Raw genomic sequence first — 21,001 nt, forward strand, 5'->3', positions numbered from 1 at the left:
TAGTCCCATTTCTTAATTTATACAGAAGTACTGCATAAATTATATCATTCGATGCGTTACACTTCAAAATCATTTTTAGTTCCAAAGTGTAAGGTGCCAAACATTTTGTTGCCTTCATCATTTTTTTTAATTCCACAAACGTTGCTACTTCTATATTAGTCCAGACCCAAGGACTATTTATAGTTATTTTCTTAGCTAATGGTGCAGCAACTCCATGTATATTTGGTAGTAATCGTTCCTGGTTTATATTAACCCAAGAAATGCTCTAAGTTGTCATTTTTAAGTGTGGGAGCCTTTTGAATGAGAATCTTCTCTTTAGTTGCAGGGCTAAAACCATTAAAATCTTGTTCAAGATTATTTATTGAAAAAATTTAGACTGAATTATTTTATCATTAAATATAGTTTTTATGTGTGTCTGTGGTAAATAAAGTAAAGATGAATACGAGGCAGGAAAGTGAAGATTGCGAAGCAGCAATAAAGTGTCGGCATTTGATAGAACTATATTTACAATGGAAATTAATTTCAGAGCCCTATTTAGGTATCTTGATTTATTTTTTGATATTTTATTGCATCGATGAGATAGTTTGCTATCATTTTTATTATGACTCTTAGATCCGAAATTAATCTGAGGAAGGATTAAAATTTCTAAATTGTATTTAATATAATCCAATAGGGAAAATTTATTTGATTTGGGAGAAATAAGACATTTCTAGTGAAAAGTTAGTATTGTCCCTTAATTTATATTGTTAAAGTCATTTTTTATAACAGAAAAGAGTTTGATTGTAAAATTGGTGAGTAAATTTAAGCAGCAGGTTAAAAGTTTTTCACATATTTTTGGGGAATGCAACCATCTTTTATCAGGTGGTTCATATGTGTAAAAGTGTAGGGTTTTGGTTAACTTGCCTATTATGGCCATTTTTAAATTAAAAAGAAGAGCAGTGGGGATGATTAATTAATCAGCTGTTAATTATAGATTTGACCATAATGAATATATTAAAGGCTTTTAATGTAAGGTTCCATTATTATAGAAATTGTTAGAAATGATTTAAAAGAATGGATAGGATATCTTGATCATTGCATTCTTAAGATAAGACACTTTTATTCAAATATTATAAATACATATATATTTTATTATTACATTTTTAGATCCTATAAATGGCGTTACTTACTTTTTGTATGTTATATGAAATTCAATTTAAGTTGATGGATACATTTAATTTAACAAAAAAATAAAAGTTCCTTTTAAGTTAATAGATTATTCAGTGAAAATAAAAGTAATGTTATTATCTTTTTAAATGTTCAATAAATAAAAGAAAATAAATTAAGAGATACTTAGATGACAATAAAATGAAGATTTTATGATAAAACGATTATTTTATATGATTACAGGGTTAATATGTTTTCTTATAGTATGTAATAATATTTTATTTTCTTACGTCAAAGTCTTCTTTATTCAATTACAAAAACCATTTTACAATTTGAAAAAATAAAAATTTAACAATGATTTTACTCTTTTTTTTAATGTTTTTCACATCTTGCACATTTTGACAAATAAATATAAATTTATTAATAATATTCTCCAAAGATAAAATATACAATTTTCGTGATAATGATGACTCGATAAATTACCACAAAAAATGACACTTATCATGAATAAAAAATAACTCTCCCCAAATAGATATATATATATAACAAATTATACATTTCAATAGAAACATAGAGCAAAGATATTTATTTAATATTCAAATTTGTAATTAATTTTAAATAATTATGTTTATTTTAAAATCTCTAATTTACGTGATTAAACTGATTCATAAGATTGAGATGACCAAAAGATTAATTCAATTCAGCAATTTTAGTGAAATAATTTGACACGCAGAAATATTAATAAAAAAATTTTTTTATGTGCCAATGAGAAATAAAAATTAAGCGAAAATTAAAAATAAATAATTTTTTGAAAGACAAATAAAGAACGATAAAAAATGAGGGAAAAAAAATTTGAGAAAAGATTAAGAAAAATTAAAATTAAAAATGAGCTAAAGAGATTGCAAAAAGTTAGAAATAAAATAGGAAGAAAAAATAAAAAAAAATAAAAATTTAAAGATAAATTGACAAGAAAAAAACATAATTTTTTTAAAAAAAATAAACATTTTCCTTTTTTGATTGACACTTTTCCTTTTTTAATTGCCCCTTTTCCTTTTTTGATTGACATTTTTCCTTTTTCGATTGACACTTTTCCTTTTTTAATTGACCCTTTTCCTTTTTTGATCGATTGACACTTTTCCTTTTTTAATTGACCCTTTTCCTTTTTTGATTCGATTTGACACTTTTTTGTTCGGACTTTTTCCCTAAGTCTTTGGGATTTTTTCTCTTTTGATTGACACTTTTTCATTTTTTGATTGGATTTTTCGTTTTTGTTTGTCACTTTACCTTTTTAGTTAGAACTTTTTCCTAATCCTCTGGGACTTTTCCTTTTTTTGATTGACACTTTTCTTTTTCTCGATGGTAATCTCTGAAGTGTCAGGAATGCAAACGAAGAGTCGAAATCATCCAATCACATAATTTTCTAGAGAAATAGTCCATTTCTTAATATAGTACATTACACTCTATAGTTCTAATTTGTATTTCCTTTATTTTCTTTTATAATCCTTTTTCTTTTCCTTTCTTTATCTTTTTTTCCTTATTTTTTTTTCTTTTTTTCCTTATCTTTGAGTTCAAAAAGGAGGTTCAAGTCGGTCAAAATTATTATATTAATTTTAATTATAACTATTTCCAAATGTATAAAAAATACATGAGTTTTTTGAACCAAAGCAAATTTTGTTTTTATAAAAAAATTTGATCTTGGTTATGATAATTATAGATAAGATATCATTTTTTAAATATTTTTCTTTTTCAAATTTTTTTTATAAAATATATATTTTTTTTAACTTCTTCTATTTTTTCTTCTTAGCGCATAAAATGTTGTGGACAAAATGTTTGATTCTGTTGGGAATCAGTATAAACCTGCATGGTGAGTTAATTTTTTATATATTTTTTTTTAAATAGAGAAGAATAAGTAAATATATAATTAGAATCGATAAATAACCAGAGTTTTACACTTTTATTACTAAAATTAAGAATTAATGTGGTATTTTGGATATGGAATTCACAATGTACAAATTATTTAATTTACCAAGGCGAGAATAATTCTTAAATTTTTAGAATTACTCGGATGTTATTCCTCCACAAGCAATGTGGTTTATTTTAAATTTATATAAAAAATCTATACAAACATTAGAGTAGTTTAAGTTCACCACAAAATTGTTGGAAATTTAAGGTGTGGGTTCGTCTATACGCGTTAAAATAATTTTTTGTTCAGATCAAGTTAAAAAATTTTTTTTTAATAAATGATATGGGGAAGATTTCGAATCCCTTTAGATTCCAAATTTACTACTTACCGTCGATCTCATTGCAAACGTCCATTTTTCTTTTTTTTCTAAATTTTTTAGGAGAATCAAAAACCGATTTGATATTTTCAAAATTTAATAAAAATATAAAAATTATTCCTTTATAAAATGAATAAACATCCATCAATCATTAATATTAACCGAATTATTAAACATATATCCTAAATTTTAAGATAATGAGGTAATGGAAATTTTAAATAATGATAAAATAAGGCATTTCTATTAGGATTGAGGATAAGAGCCTTAAAATATAATATACATATTCTTCGGTGTGATATCAAGATACAGTGGCCTAGATAATGATACTCATGGAATCATAAGAAACCCCGGTGGGGGATATCAGAAATGATAAAAAAGAGATTGCATGAGTAATAAAGTGGAGAGAATGGAAGGAGCTTACTACCAGAAAAAGGATAAAAATTAATAAACCTATAAATACTAAATAAAAACACATTTCTAAAATTCTTAGTTTGCTTCGACGATATACAAATTTGTATTCATTATCAACGGAAATTTTAAATATAATAAACTTTATTATGATAAATAAGTAAGTTATAATAAGAATTATTACTAACTTATTTAAAAAAATAAAATAATTTCAGAGTGTGTTCAGTATCAAGCTGAAACTAATCTGAAAAAATCCCTCTTGAAAGATTATGACAAAAACGTGATACCCATAGAAGAACACGACAAGCCGGTTGACGTCAAGCTTGGCTTGTCATTGATTCACATGGATAAATTGGTTAATTCATTTAAGTCATTATTTGAATTTAAACAATGTTAACAAAATATTAAGAATTTTGGTAGATATAATTAGTTTTGTTAAAACGGCTCGATTTGAGCTGTTTAAACGGCAAAAACTCAATATTTTATCCAGAAAAATATTACGCAAACCTATAGATAAAACAAAGGTTCTAGACATGTATTATCGAAATCTCGAAACTTAGGCAATATTTTTATGGCTAAAAAATTGAGTTAGCAGTTTTAAATAATCTCGGCTCAATAGGAGCCTCTTAACAACACTAGATATTTCTAAGAGCAAGTTACGAAACAATATTTCGGATATCTTCTTAAACGGTGAGGAACGGAGAGGAATCCTCTTTTGATTAACTAGAGTTTTAAAAATTTGTGGGTTGAAGTCGAAGGCTGAATCAAATTATTTCTTATTTGTTTATATAAGAAGGTTATTTATAGGCTTTTCGTCTTATATCACAATATAAAATGTCAATTTGATAAATATTTTCAATGAGTATACAATCAAATGGTGTCCATAAAATATACCTCTTTTTAATATATAAGCGTTATAAATTGATATAAATATGATAGGATGAGTATCTTATAATAAAATTAATCGGAACATTTCAGAACAAATCTTAAATGTTTCATAGTGTTGTTAAATTCCCTAACTTTAACCATCTCAATTGTGGTTTAGCCAAGCCTTTAGACTTAAAAATTGAATTAATAGCCTCTAAGTTGAATCTCAATTTGAAGATTGATTTGAATATTTTTGATTAAAAGCATGGCAACGCTGTTTTATATAGTTGACTAAAAAGCTAGGTAATTTAACAACACTAATTGTCTACGTGTAAGCATTTGGCTGATGTTCTTGTACAGACAGATATAAATATATTTTTCAGTACAGGAACTCTTACTAGAACGCAAGGCTATAATATCAAGATATTTCGGGGAAGATTAGAAAAAATATTTGTTAAATAATCATTTTTCTAATTTATTTTATTTTATATTTCTATCCATAATTTTTATCAATCAAGTGTCCAAAAACTAACGAATTTCACGCCACGTTTTATGTGAAGATGGTAAAAAAAAATTATATTTAATTTATCGATTTACTTGCTTGGAATATAAAAAGTTATAATTATTTATTCCTCAACTCCCTTTTAAAAATTTTAAAAGACCCGTTTGAAACCGTGTTCGAAAGATTTTTCGGATTCGGTTAGATATTTTTTTAAAAGGGATTCTGGTTCGGGTCCAGTTCAAAACCGTGAATATAAGTGCAACACAAATTAATAAAATTTATCAGTACAAATATGGAAAAATATTTTATAAACAGGAAAAAGTTAATAACATATTGAATATTTAAAAATATTGATAACTGCGAGGTGTTTTATAATAATGAATCCCATTTCGATATTTCCGAGGAAATATTTTGTTTTATTAAAGAAAAACAAATGAACTCAAAGCTCTAGACCTATAAAAAATTGGAAATATCTGGATCTATGAAGAATAGTTTTTAAATTTGCTAACCCCCCTTAGATGTGAATAATTTTACCTAGTAAAGTATTGTCATTTCAACTTATATTTTTAACCTTAAAGGACGGTTTAATTTCCATAAAGCTATTAATTCTATAATCTCTAATAAATTAGGGTTGGCCAAGTACCCCAATCTCCTAAAACCCGCTATTCCTGTCTGATATGAAAAGACCAGATGGACTTACAAACTGTTCTTTAAGGTAAACACCTTTTTTGAATTTTATTTGTGTCTCCCAGATTTCCTCTAGCTCAAACATTAATTCGATCCTTACAGCATAAAGGACACCAAATAGAATGAACCACGACCTTTCAGATATTTTACCCCAAAACTTATTTCTAACTTTTTAAAAAATTTTGGCAAAATATATATCTCAAATTAACGGAGATCTCCTCTTTTAAGAGATTACAATCAATAAATCGTTTACGTTTTATTCAAAAGATTTGTTTTAAATAATTGTAAAACCAAACTTAAAACATATCCGGCCAAAGTTCTTTGAAGATAAAAATATTTAGTGATAATTACACCCAACCCCCTCCTCCCATACCCACACTTTACGAAAATCATAATGTATCTATGAATTCGTGTAAATGTAGGGAGTAGTATTGTTAAAAAGCCCGATTTGGGTCGATCTAAAAAACGACCCCATTAAGATTATAACTAAAATAACATTTCTAAAGATTTTGCACATAGGTGGCAGAAATGCTTGGACATCTATTTCTCAAATCTCGATGCTTACATAATATTAGTTTAGCTAAAATCTTAATCGAGCCGTTTTGAAAAATCGACCCAAATCGGGCTTTTTAACAACACTAGTAGGGAGGGTGTAATGAAATGAACATTATCCTAATCAAATTTCAGAAGTTATTTCATAAAACTAAAATTATTTATTGAATAATAAATGTCCCATGCATAAAGATGAAGTTTTTTAAAGGTTCCAGCATATACGAAACTATTTCTAAAATAATTCTGATTGAAATTTACATTAAAAACTGGTTGACTACGTCAAAAGGCGGTAATTTTAAGATATATTTTCTTTTGCAATTTTATATCAAATGTTTAGGAATATTTTACAAATAGGCCATGTTTTTTTTAAAAATTTCAATCCATATATATTTAAAATAAAAGTCATGGAATGATCCAAGATTGAAATGGGATCCTGCAAAGCACGAAAATATACAAAAAATACTTTCTTTTAGATACGAAGATATCTGGTACCCGGATGTTATATTATATTTTGGGTAATAATCTTATTTATTTTACAGTTAGCTTAAGATTTTAACATAATCAATTAATTAATCACGCCCCACAAAATAGGGTAGAAATATGTTTAAAACCCCATTCAGTTTTAAGTTTAAAATTTTTAAATAGGAATCACCTATGTTCGAATTGCAAATATGGTTTTAAAAGTGTGATACTAAATGCTTTTATTTTTTTATAGCAGTAAGATTTATTCATGTATTATATAGCATTGTATAATATTATTTCTCTACCCATTTTAAAATCATGTTAAAAATATGTGAACAAAAAAAAGGAAAGAGGAAATAACTGATAAGGTCTCCGAAAATATATACACAATAATAGAAAATACGGGGAATGTTTTATGGGTACCTCCGGTTACAATTAAGACCCATTGCCTTTCACAACTCAACGAATCGTATCCACCTGACATCCCATCTAACTGGTTGGATAAAAGAGAGGAGTTCCCGGAAACATTTTTTGAGCAGAGTAGTCACGAGCTAATCCGTTGGTGCTTTTTAAGGTACGGTTCTTGGGTATTCGATAACAGTATGCTACATTTAGATTTGTTTGAAGGTGATAACAAAATTGACATAAATTACTACTTCCCCACCGTGAATTGGGAATTGATAGATAATATAGTCTTCGCAAAAAATACTACCTACCCATGTTGCCCTGAGTCCCCTTATACCTCTATAACGTTTGCTATGAAATTCCGAAAGATGTTTGATGAAAACTAAATAATAATTATTTTTTTTATTTCATTCTAAAATAATATATATTTTTTAAAATTATTTTTTATACTATATAAATTACGTTTCAAATATAGTAAATAAATTAAAAATTTGAAGAATTTTCAAAATATAGCTTTTATGGAAAGATAGAAATGGAAAGAAAGAAAGAGAGAGAGAGAGAAAATAGAAGAAGTTAGTGGTCTATTTTAACATATAAAAAACATGAAGTTAAAGGGGAAAGTTTACGTAAGCTGTGTGAGGAGTTGTTTTGTTTAAGGCGGCCTAAACATGGAAATGAAAGTGGCACACAAAGCCAAATTGAAAAGAACAGAGATGAGAGTTATTAGATGTATGTGTGTGGTATAGAAAAACTAGCAAGGAACTGCTAGTAAGGATAAGGATTGGAATATATTTGAATAGAATGGTAATGAAAAGAAATTGACTTATTTAGTTTGGGCACGTGGAACGTAAGACAAAACATAACCAAGCTTCGTGGAAGGCCTAAGATGACGTTAAAGGAGATAGAGGCGGATATAAGGAAAATGAATCTTACAAAATTTAATGCTCAGGACAGACAAAAATGTGAAAAAATAATTAGAGGGGAAACTGGCTGACCTACGTAAACTTTTCCACTGAAAGGAGAAGAAGATCAACTTATACCAAGCCTCAGAACAGGAGCTATTTCTTTTTAGAACCAAAACTATCTTCTGAAAGGAAACCACCAAAACATATTTATAACTGATATATCTTTTGGGGATATTTTTTTAAAATATTGCGTTAATTAATTCCTTCAATGGCCATAATTCTCTCTATTCATTATACCCATTCAGAGAATGGGTTAAAAAAACTTGATTTTTTTGGCCTTTAGGTTCGAAAACTTTATCTAAGGGTATACTTTAGTATTATTTAATCGTTCAAATAATAGTTAGAACGAGATATGTCGATTAATCTGGTCATATAATAATTATTTTCTTCTATTGATTAATTATTTATTAAAATAATCCTCCAGCCGTTATAACCTACAGTCTAAACATATAGTTTGAAAAAAATTTGAGAAGCTTCGTTATTTATCTAAACAGCTAAAAAAAATTATGTACTTCTATAAGGGACACAAAAATACATTTATTCAAAATTGTGTCGTGATATCATGTAGAAGGTTGTTTTTATTTTTAAGAATATTAATAATTTTTTACATATTTCTGTGAATAATTTGAATTTTTATTAGAGATAATATTTTATTTTTTATTGTTATATAATTTATAATGATTTTTTTTTATAAGTGCAATCAATTTAAAATAAATAATATATAATATATAGCAATTAGTAATTTATATTTAGAAAGTGAGCTAAAATTTTTCCCAGGGCCAGACAGGCTGTCTTCCTTTTTTGGAAGAGTAGCGTTACTAGGGAGAAGGCAAGGACTCAAGTCCCAAAAATTTGAAGAGCCTCCTCAAAATTTTGAAATTTTATTTTATTCTACTAAAAAAAATAAGTAAGTTAGCTTAAAAATAAGATAATTTTAAAAATAATTTTAACAAATTTTTTTGAGTCCCCTGATATAGTAGAGGCTAGTGTCATCCCTGTTTTGGAGGGGTAGTGACAATATCACTGACGACTCATTCATGTAAATGTATATCGCTGGCGATACCTCATTTTGATTTCCCATACAAATAATTTATTAAAATTTTATGAAAACATGTTTAAAAAATCAGAGTTTCATTAATTTTTCTTATACGAGAAACAAAAATGTCGTGTTAACTGGCTGCGTATATTTTAATTCTTTTGAATGAAAATATAAATTGCAAACGTCCAACTTATAAGCACTATGTAACTAAGCTTTAAATATTTATCTAAAAAATATTTTATATATGTATAAAATATATTTTAAAAAATCTATTTAAGATTAAATGATTAGAAGATATTTTGTGACATTTGAGATGTTATTAATATTATAGTTGTAACAATAGTGTTTATATTAGAAGCCAAGAAATACCTATTTTATTAGACATCAAACCCACTCTATTAGAATTCTAAATATCCTTAGGACTGAGCAGCGCTAAGAGCGCGAAGCAGGTAATAAGTTTCTTTTACTTTTTATGAAACTATGCGGTTAAAGATAGGATTGATATCATGTTCTTAAGCGCGTTCTAACTTGAAGTTATACAAATAAAATAAGTGTTAGTGTTTATATTATATCAGATTTAATAGTCATTTTACTAGGCACCAAACCCGCTACAATTGATAAAATTTAAAAGAAACTTAGGGCTGCTGAGTGGAGTGAAGAAGCCAATGTTTCTCTTTGTATTTACCAAACTACGCTGTTCAGGTTAAGGATTGATATAAAGCTCGTGGACCACGGTAACAGCTAGCTTAAGGCTATGCAACAAGATGAGGGTTAGTGATTATATTAGATGATAAATATTTTGAAATATTTACTACAATCTTTAAGGAAAATATGAATACCAATATTTAATTTAAATCTTTCATAATCATTTTTTTATTAAAAAAATGTGATTCTTTAAATGTCTAAATATTTCCTTAAAATTATATTTATACTTGATTTTTTGATTTTATGTCCCTAAATATTTTTTAAAATAATTATGTCAAATAGGACGGAAAATATTTTGGCCTGTAATATTGTATGACATTTATTAATAAATTACTAATAAAAATTTATTTTGATTAGAGGTGGACCTCAATTCGGCATAATATACTAGGAGATGTAGCTTTCCTTTTAGTTAATGAAGAGGAAATGTAGTAATGTAGAAATATATTTAAATATACTATCTATATATTATGAATTATTATAATCTTCAATTAGATATGGTAATAATGATTATATATATATATATATTTTTAATTTGATATGATATTGGATTAGGTTAACTACCTAACACCCACATCATTTATCATGTGATATTTATATTATATTTATTATAATTACAATTATATATATATATATATTTGATATTAATATAATATCAGGTGATGGTAAACTTCCGAACACTCATATAGTTTGTTGGGATATATCATTATTAATATTTCCCTCGCTCTGTCTATTTATTATATGCGGTATAAATGTATTATGGATTTAAACCATCTTATGTATATGTATAATGATGAAAGAGAAGAGATAAGTTTGAATATTTGATCTAGAATGGTTGTTATAGTAAATTGGTATTTTATTTATAAGGCTTGAATATTTAATCTAGAATGGTTGTTATAGTAAATTAGTATTTTATTTATATTTACTCAAAAAGAAAATACAAGTCGTTTTTAAAATGAAAAATATCTATGTAAAAAGAAAAATACATATTCATTTATATATATATTTTGTTGCCTTGAGATATACAAATAAATTTCACTGAACTTTAAATATAAATTATTTAAGTGTTTAAATATATAATAGTTTAACTGAACTTTAAATATAAATTATTTAAGTATTTAAATATATAATATAGCACATGCAACATATAATAAATATGAAATTAGTGTTGTTAAAATGTCAGATTCGGATCAATTTAAAAAACAGTCTGATTAAGATTATAACCAACATAAGTTTATGTAAGTCTAAGGATTTTGCTAATATCTGTCAGAAATGCTTATACTTCTATTTGAAAAATCTCTATACCATAGTATCGTTATATCTAAATTCTTAATCGGGTCATTTTAAAAAATCAACACAAATGGGCTTTTTAATCATACTATATGAGATAATTAAAGTGGTCTTAAGCGAGTTAATTTTAAAATATACTTTTATTGTATGAAAAAAGTTAGAGAGGGATAATTAAATTTTGATTTAAGAATAAGACCTACACTAATTTGATAATAATGGGCATTTCTAATATCTTAGATAGAAGGTTATGATAACATAATAATCGAAAAATATTGAAACTCTAATAACATTGCCTATATAAATTATATTCAAAATATATTTCTAATTCCTTAAATAAATAGATTCCTGGCCAATGAGATCACCTGTTTTATACATTGTTTTAAGTGAATAATATTATAAAATTTTAGAGATATTAGCAATAAGCAGTTGATTTAGTGAAAGCGGATATGTCTAAGAATATTCTTAATAGAATTATTGAAATCGAGTTTTATAATATAAAAAAGTTTTGTAAAAAAACTGATTTGGATTGATTTTAAAAACTGACCGAATAAGATTTTAGCCAAAATAATATTATCTAAACATAGAGATTTTGCTCATAAATGGCAGAAAAATTTGGATCTCTATTTATTAAATCTCGATGCTTATATAACATTATTTTAGTAAAATTTATATCGACTCGTTTTTAAACATCAACCTGAATCGGGCTATTCAACATTGGCATTTTAAAGAAAGGTTCCAGTTGTGTGAGTTATACAGCACATTTATTTTGGCAACAAATTTTAGTTATTTATGTATAACAATCTGCTCATAAAATTTATAATAAGTTGTGTTGTTAAAAAGATCGAGTCAGGTGATTTTTCAAAACGGCCCGATTAAGACTTGCCAATAGATGTCCAAGCATTTCTGCCAGCTAGCAAAATTTTATAGCTTACATAATGTTATTTTGGTTATAATTTTGACCGGTTTTTTTAAATTAATAATTTATATTAAAATGCCACCCAAATATCATCCACTACACCATCATCCATACGAAAAACCTTTATAAGCTAATATAGTCGAAATACAGAAACTTAATAATCTGGCAGTTAGATATGACATGTAACAATGTCATTATATTTTTGTGCAAAGTTGGTTCAATGATGAATGTAAGATATAAAATAATTTTTTTAATAAAATCAAATGTAGGATTATGAGGAAGTTTGGGTTGAAAAAGAAGATACTAATGTTGTAATCCAGGATAAATCATCACCTAAAGACTATGATGAGGATTGTTTTTCAAGTTTGATTGGAAGATATTCAACTTTAGATAATAAGCAAGATAGATCTGACAAAAAAAAACTTAAAGATGAGGAGATAGAAGTATTAATACAATTTATTAATTTAGTTAACTGTAAATTGTAGAAAGTAAGACAATCAAGAGAATTAAATCCATATTTTAAAAACCCATGCAATAAAGTAGATATTTCTAACAAAACAAATTCTACACCATCAATAATTATTGGGGATGGAGGTGCAAGTTGGCTAAGGAAATCATTTAAAAGAGCAAAAGAACAATCAGTTGACACAGGAAGACCTCTACAAGAAATTATAGCAGAGAGATTGGGAGTGGGTATTTTTTAATGATTAAGGATACCAATATTTAACTATTTTTATATATATATAATCTATCCCCTAATTTTTAAAAATTTAGTCATTGGAAAAATTTAAAAAATTGCTTGAGGAAGCTGAGAAGAAAGAAGATGTCTCCTATGCATCTGATCAACCACCCTCAAGATATATACATAATAAAGATGGTTATAGCAAGTATGATAAACTTGGGAAAAAGGACAAAGATTTGTTTAAATAAGAATTTATTTGATCAAGTAAAATGAGGAATAAGTTAATGAAGTTAATAATTGGTATTCATAATTCAAGTTGGAAGTCTTAAGTAATAAAATGTAAATAACAGATCAAATATCTTAATAATTAATTTAAAATATTTGTCCTCTAGTCGACACAAATTGACGACTCAAGTTTTTTAAGTACAAAAATGTAAATAATAGAATCTTAAATAATAACAAATAATTTGAACTATTCGTCCTCTAATCTACTCAACTATATATGTATTCACGACTCAACTGTAAGTCTAAAGTAAAAAATGTAAAACCAAAAAATATCTTAATTAATAATATTAAAAATATTCGTCCTCTAGTCGACTCATGTTCATAGAACTTTTCTTCCTCTAGTCGACTCAACTTCAAATATATAATTCTTATTCACGTCAAGACTCAAGTTGGAAGTCTAAAGTAATAAAATATAAAAAACAAAAAATATTTTCATAATAACTAATTTGGAATATTCATCATATAGTCGACCGACTCATTTATATAATTCTTTTCAGTTTTCACAATTCAAATTAGAAGTCTAAAGTAAAAAAATTTAAAAAGCAGAAAAAATATTTAATAAATAATAATTAATTTGAAATATTCGTCCTCTAATCGACTTAAATTGACGACTCAAGTTCAGAGAACTATTCGTCCTCTATTCGATAACTATATATTTTGTATTCACAACTCAAGTTGGAGGTCTAAAGTAAAAAGTAAATAACAACAAATATCTTAAATAATAATAACTAATTTCAAATATTCGTCCTCTAGTCAACTCAAGTTCATAGAACTATTGGTCCTCTAGTCGACTCAATTATTTAATTATATTCACGAGTCACGACTCAAGTTGGAAGTCGAAAGTAGTAAATACAAAAACTATCTTAAAATAATAATATATCTGAAATATTCGTCCTCTAGTCGACTAGAGGACGAATATTTTAAGAACTTAAGTTCACAACTTGAAATTTTTAAATATATTCAATAAATAGAAATATACATAAACGATTATTTTATATGATTCCAGGGTTAATATGTTTTCTTATAGTATGTAATAATATTTTATTTTCTTACGTCAAAATCTTCTTTATTCAATTTCAAAAACCATTTTACAATTTGAAAAAAAAAATTTAACAATGATTTTACTCTTTTTTTAATGTTTTTCACATCTTGCACATTTTGACAAATAAATATAAATTTATTAATAATATACTCCAAAGATAAAATATTCAATTTTCGTGATAATGATGACTCGATAAATTACCACAAAAAATGACACTTATCATGAAACTCTCCCCAAATAGATATATATATATATATATAACAAATTATACATTTCAATAGAAACATAGAGCAAAGATATTTATTTAATATTCAAATTTGTAATTAATTTTAAATATTATGTTTATTTTAAAATCTCTAATTTACGTGATTAAACTGATTCATAAGAATGAGATGACCAAAAAGATTAATTCAATTCAGCAATTTTAGTGAAATAATTTGACACGCAGAAATATTAATAAAAAAATTTTTTTATGTGCCAATGAGAAATAAAAATTAAGCGAAAATTAAAAATAAATAATTTTTTGAAAGACAAATAAAGAACGATAAAAAATGAGAGAAAAAAAATTTGAGAAAAGATTAAGAAAAATTAAAATTAAAAATGAGCTAAAGAGATTGCAAAAAGTTAGAAATAAAATAGGAAGAAAAAATAAAAATTTAAAGAAAAATTGACAAGAAAAAAACATAATTTTTTTTAAAAAAATAAACATTTTCCTTTTTTGATTGACACTTTTCCTTTTATAATTGCCCCTTTTCCTTTTTTGATTGACACTTTTCCTTTTTTAATTGACCCCTTTCCTTTTTTGATTCGATTTGACACTTTTTCATTTTTGTTCGGACTCTTTCCCTAAGTCTTTGGGATTTTATCTCTTTTGATTGACACTTTTTCATTTTTTGATTGGATTTTTCGTTTTTGTTTGTCACTTTACCTTTTTAGTTAGAACTTTTTCCTAATCCTCTGGGACTTTTCCTTTTTTTGATTGACACTTTTCTTTTTCTCGATGGTAATCTCTGTAGTGTCAGGAATGCAAACGAAGAGTCGAAATCATCCAATCACGTAATTTTCTAGATAAATAGTCCATTTCTTAATATAGTACATTACACTCTATAGTTCTAATTTGTATTTCCTTTATTTTCTTTTATAATCCTTTTTCTTTTCCTTTCTTTATCTTTTTTTCCTTATTTTCTTTTCTTTTTTTCCTTATCTTTGAGTTCAAAAAGGAGGTTCAAGTCGGTCAAAATTATTATATTAATTTTAATTATAACTATTTCCAAATGTATCAAAAATACATATGTTTTTCGAACCAAAGCAAATTTTGTTTTTATAAAAAAATTTGATCTTGGTTATGATAATTATAGATAAGATATCATTTTTGAAATATTTTTCTTTTTCAAATTTTTTTTTAAAAAAAAAAATATTTTTTTTAACTTCTTCTATTTTTTCTTCTTAGCGCATAAAATGTTGTGGACAAAATGTTTGATTCTGTTGGGAATCAGTATAAACCTGCATGGTGAGTTAATTTTTTATATATTTTTTTTTAAATAGAGAAGAATAAGTAAATATATAATTAGAATCGATAAATAACCAGAGTTTTACACTTTTATTACTAAAATTAAGAATTAATGTGGTATTTTGGATATGGAATTCACAATGTACAAATTATTTAATTTACCAAGGCGAGAATAATTCTTAAATTTTTAGAATTACTCGGATGTTATTCCTCCACAAGCAATGTGGTTTATTTTAAATTTATATAAAAAATCTATACAAACATTAGAGTAGTTTAAGTTCACCACAAAATTGTTGGAAATTTAAGGTGTGGGTTCGTCGTTAAAATAATTTTTTGTTCAGATCAAGTTAAAAAAATTTTTTTTAATAAATGATATGGGGAAGATTTCGAATCCCTTTAGATTCCAAATTTACTACTTACCGTCGATCTCATTGCAAACGTCCATTTTTCTTTTTTTTCTAAATTTTTTAGGAGAATCAAAAACCGATTTGATATTTTCAAAATTTAATAAAAATATAAAAATTATTCCTTTATAAAATGAATAAACATCCATCAATCATTAATATTAACCGAATTATTAAACATATATCCTAAATTTTAAGATAATGAGGTAATGGAAATTTTAAATAATGATAAAATAAGGCATTTCTATTAGGATTGAGGATAAGAGCCTTAAAATATAATATACATATTCTTCGGTGTGATATCAAGATACAGTGGCCTAGATAATGATACTCATGGAATCATAAGAAACCCCGGTGGGGGATATCAGAAATGATAAAAAAGAGATTGCATGAGTAATAAAGTGGAGAGAATGGAAGGAGCTTACTACCAGAAAAAGGATAAAAATTAATAAACCTATAAATACTAAATAAAAACACATTTCTAAAATTCTTAGTTTGCTTCGACGATATACAAATTTGTATTCATTATCAACGGAAATTTTAAATATAATAAACTTTATTATGATAAATAAGTAAGTTATAATAAGAATTATTACTAACTTATTTAAAAATATAAAATAATTTCAGAGTGTGTTCAGTATCAAGCTGAAACTAATCTGAAAAAATCCCTCTTGAAAGATTATGACAAAAACGTGATACCCATAGAAGAACACGACAAGCCGGTTGACGTCAAGCTTGGCTTGTCATTGATTTACATGGATAAATTGGTTAATTCATTTAAGTCATTATTTGAATTTAAACAATGTTAACAAAATATTAAGAATTTTGGTAGATATAATTAGTTTTGTTAAAACGGCTCGATTTGAGCTGATTAAACGGCAAAAACTCAATATTTTATCCAGAAAAATATTACGCAAACCTATAGATAAAACAAAGGTTCTAGACATGTATTATCGAAATCTCGAAACTTAGGCAATATTTTTATGGCTAAAAAATTGAGTTAGCAGTTTTAAATAATCTCGGCTCAATAGGAGCCTCTTAACAACACTAGATATTTCTAAGAGCAAGTTACGAAACAATATTTCGGATATCTTCTTAAACGGTGAGGAACGGAGAGGAATCCTCTTTTGATTAACTAGAGTTTTAAAAATTTGTGGGTTGAAGTCGAAGTGTGAATCAAATTATTTCTTATTTGTTTATATAAGAAGGTTATTTATAGGCTTTTCGTCTTATATCACAATATAAAATGTCAATTTGATAAATATTTTCAATGAGTATACAATCAAATGGTGTCCATAAAATATACTTCTTTTTAATATATAAGCGTTATAAATTGATATAAATATGATAGGATGAGTATCTTATAATAAAATTAATCGGAACATTTCAGAACAAATCTTAAATGTTTCATAGTGTTGTTAAATTCCCTAACTTTAACCATCTCAATTGTGGTTTAGCCAAGCCTTTAGACTTAAAAATTAAATTAATAGCCTCTAAGTTGACTCTCAATTTGAAGATTGATTGGAATATTTTTGATTAAAAACATGGCAACGCTGTTTTATATAGTTGACTAAAAAGCTAGGTAATTTAACAACACTAATTGTCTACGTGTAAGCATTTGGCTGATGTTCTTGTACAGACAGATATAAATATATTTTTCAGTACAGGAACTCTTACTAGAACGCAAGGCTATAATATCAAGATATTTCGGGGAAGATTAGAAAAAATATTTGTTAAATAATCATTTTTCTAATTTATTTTATATTTCTATCCATAATTTTTATCAATCAAGTGTCCAAAAACTAACGAATTTCACGCCACGTTTTATGTGAAGATGGTAAAAAAAAAATTATATTTAATTTATGGATTTACTTGCTTGGAATATAAAAAGTTATAATTATTTATTCCTCAACTCCCTTTTAAAAATTTTAAAAGACCCGTTTGAAACCGTGTTCGAAAGATTTTTCGGATTCGGTTAGATATTTTTTTAAAAGGGATTCTGGTTCGGGTCCAGTTCAAAACCGTGAATATAAGTGCAACACAAATTAATAAAATTTATCAGTACAAATATGGAAAAATATTTTATAAACAGGAAAAAGTTAATAACATATTGAATATTTAAAAATATTGATAACTGCGAGGTGTTTTATAATAATGAATCCCATTTCGATATTTCCGAGGAAATATTTTGTTTTATTAAAGAAAAACAAATGAACTCAAAGCTCTAGACCTATAAAAAATTGGAAATATCTGGATCTATGAAGAATAGTTTTTAAATTTGCTAACCCCCCTTAGATGTGAATAATTTTACCTAGTAAAGTATTGTCATTTCAACTTATATTATTAACCTTAAAGGACGGTTTAGTTTCCATAAAGCTATTAATTCTATAATCTCTAATAAATTAGGGTTGGCCAAGTACCCCAATCTCCTAAAACCCGCTATTCCTGTCTGATATGAAAAGACCAGATGGACTTACAAACTGTTCTTTAAGGTAAACACCTTTTTTGAATTTTATTTGTGTCTCCCAGATTCCCTCTAGCTCAAACATTAATTCGATCCTTACAGCATAAAGGACACCAAATAGAATGAACCACGACCTTTCAGATATTTTACCCCAAAACTTATTTCTAACTTTTTAAAAAATTTTGGCAAAATATATATCTCAAATTAACGGAGATCTCCTCTTTTAAGAGATTACAATCAATAAATCGTTTACGTTTTATTCAAAAGATTTGTTTTAAATAATTGTAAAACCAAACTTAAAACATATCCGGCCAAAGTTCTTTGAAGATAAAAATATTTAGTGATAATTACACCCAACCCCCTCCTCCCATACCCACACTTTACGAAAATCATAATGTATCTATGAATTCGTGTAAATGTAGGGAGTAGTATTGTTAAAAAGCCCGATTTGGGTCGATCTAAAAAACGACCCCATTAAGATTATAACTAAAATAACATTTCTAAAGATTTTGCACATAGGTGGCAGAAATGCTTGGACATCTATTTCTCAAATCTCGATGCTTACATAATATTAGTTTAGCTAAAATCTTAATCGAGCCGTTTTGAAAAATCGACCCAAATCGGGTTTTTTAACAACACTAGTGGGGAGGGTGTAATGAAATGAACATTATCCTAATCAAATTTCAGAAGTTATTTCATAAAACTAAAATTATTTATTGAATAATAAATGTCCCATGCATATTGATGAAGTTTTTTAAAGGTTCCAGCATATACGAAACTATTTCTAAAATAATTCTGATTGAAATTTACATTAAAAACTGGTTGACTACGTCAAAAGGCGGTAATTTTAAGATATATTTTCTTTTGCAATTTTATATCAAATGTTTAGGAATATTTTACAAATAGGCCATGTTTTTTTTAAAAATTTCAATCCATATATATTTAAAATAAAAGTCATGGAATGATCCAAGATTGAAATGGGATCCTGCAAAGCACGAAAATATACAAAAAATACTTTCTTTTAGATACGAAGATATCTGGTACCCGGATGTTATATTATATTTTGGGTAATAATCTTATTTATTTTACAGTTAGCTTAAGATTTTAACATAATCAATTAATTAATCACGCCCCACAAAATAGGGTAGAAATATGTTTAAAACCCCATTCAGTTTTAAGTTTAAAATTTTTAAATAGGAATCACCTATGTTCGAATTGCAAATATGGTTTTAAAAGTGTGATACTAAATGCTTTTATTTTTTTATAGCAGTAAGATTTATTCATGTATTATATAGCATTGTATAATATTATTTCTCTACCCATTTTAAAATCATGTTAAAAATATGTGAACAAAAAAAGGAAAGAGGAAATAACTGATAAGGTCTCCAAAAATATATACACAATAATAGAAAATACGGGGAATGTTTTATGGGTACCTCCGGTTACAATTAAGACCCATTGCCTTTCACAACTCAACAAATCGTATCCACCTGACATCTCATCTAACTGGTTGGATAAAAGAGAGGAGTTCCCGGAAACATTTTTTGAGCAGAGTAGTCACGAGCTAATCCGTTGGTGCTTTTTAAGGTACGGTTCTTGGGTATTCGATAACAGTATGCTACATTTAGATTTGTTTGAAGGTGATAACAAAATTGACATAAATTACTACTTCCCCACCGTGAATTGGGAATTGATGGATAATATAGTCTTCGCAAAAAATACTACCTACCCATGTTGCCCTGAGTCCTCTTATACCTCTATAACGTTTGCTATGAAATTCCGAAAGATGTTTGATGAAAACTAAATAATAATTATTTTTTTTATTTCATTCTAATATAATATATATTTTTTTAAATTATTTTTTATACTATATAAATTACGTTTCAAATATAGTAAATAAATTAAAAATTTGAAGAATTTTCAAAATATAGCTTTTATGGAAAGATAGAAATGGAAAGAAAGAAAGAAAGAAAGAAAGAAAGAAAGAAAGAGAGAGAGAAAATAGAAGAAGTTAGTGGTCTATTTTAACCAATAAAAAACATGAAGTTAAAGGGGAAAGTTTACGTAAGCTGTGTGAGGAGTTGTTTTGTAAGGCGGCCTAAACATGGAAATGAAAGTGGCACACAAAGCCAAATTGAAAAGAACAGAGATGAGAGTTATTAGATGTATGTGTGTGGTATAGAAAAACTAGCAAGGAACTGCTAGTAAATATAAGGATTGGAATATATTTGAATAGAATGGTAATGAAAAGAAATTGACTTATTTAGTTTGGGCACGTGGAACGTAAGACAAAACATAACCAAGCTTCGTGGAAGGCCTAAGATGACGTTAAAGGAGATAGAGGCGGATATAAGGAAAATGAATCTTACAAAATTTAATGCTCAGGACAGACAA

The 21,001-nt window shown here is 26.4% G+C and overlaps 2 protein-coding genes and 1 long non-coding RNA gene across 3 annotated transcripts; all 3 read left to right on the forward strand.

Moving 5' to 3' along the window:
• The first annotated feature begins 2,903 nt into the window (after window positions 1-2,903).
• On the forward strand, window positions 2,904-7,712 carry LOC135931937 (acetylcholine receptor subunit alpha-like 2). The gene is made up of 5 exons (XM_065469257.1): window positions 2,904-3,010; window positions 4,049-4,188; window positions 5,219-5,263; window positions 6,844-6,956; window positions 7,250-7,712. The coding sequence occupies exons 1-5, from the start codon at window positions 2,959-2,961 to the stop codon at window positions 7,692-7,694; spliced, it is 795 nt and encodes a 264-aa protein (XP_065325329.1). The 5' UTR covers window positions 2,904-2,958; the 3' UTR covers window positions 7,695-7,712.
• A 4,777-nt stretch (window positions 7,713-12,489) lies between these two features.
• LOC135932074 (uncharacterized) lies at window positions 12,490-13,234 on the forward strand. The gene is made up of 3 exons (XR_010573276.1): window positions 12,490-12,663; window positions 12,706-12,909; window positions 12,995-13,234. It is a non-coding gene; the product is annotated as an uncharacterized LOC135932074 (long non-coding RNA).
• A 2,381-nt stretch (window positions 13,235-15,615) lies between these two features.
• On the forward strand, window positions 15,616-20,533 carry LOC135931908 (acetylcholine receptor subunit beta-type lev-1-like). Its single transcript, XM_065469225.1, has 5 exons — window positions 15,616-15,739; window positions 16,771-16,910; window positions 17,936-17,980; window positions 19,562-19,674; window positions 19,967-20,533. Exons 1-5 carry the CDS (start codon window positions 15,688-15,690, stop codon window positions 20,409-20,411), a joined length of 795 nt encoding a protein of 264 aa, XP_065325297.1. The 5' UTR covers window positions 15,616-15,687; the 3' UTR covers window positions 20,412-20,533.
• Window positions 20,534-21,001: the final 468 nt, after the last annotated feature.

Source organism: Gordionus sp. m RMFG-2023, chromosome 1, assembly GCF_954871325.1.
Source record: "Gordionus sp. m RMFG-2023 chromosome 1, tfGorSpeb1-WG-v2, whole genome shotgun sequence".
Lineage (NCBI taxonomy): Eukaryota > Metazoa > Nematomorpha > Gordioida > Chordodea > Parachordodidae > Gordionus > Gordionus sp. m RMFG-2023.

Coding starts and splice junctions, on each gene's coding strand:
- LOC135931937 (XM_065469257.1), top strand. CDS start 2,959: ATGTTGTGGACAAAATGTTTGATTCTGTTGGGAATCAGTATAAACCTG. Junction 4,189..5,218: donor TGATTCACATGGATAAATTG/GTTAATTCATTT, acceptor TTATCAATCAAG/TGTCCAAAAACTAACGAATT. Junction 5,264..6,843: donor CCACGTTTTATGTGAAGATG/GTAAAAAAAAAT, acceptor TTAAAATAAAAG/TCATGGAATGATCCAAGATT.
- LOC135931908 (XM_065469225.1), top strand. CDS start 15,688: ATGTTGTGGACAAAATGTTTGATTCTGTTGGGAATCAGTATAAACCTG. Junction 17,981..19,561: donor CCACGTTTTATGTGAAGATG/GTAAAAAAAAAA, acceptor TTAAAATAAAAG/TCATGGAATGATCCAAGATT. Junction 19,675..19,966: donor GATGTTATATTATATTTTGG/GTAATAATCTTA, acceptor GAACAAAAAAAG/GAAAGAGGAAATAACTGATA.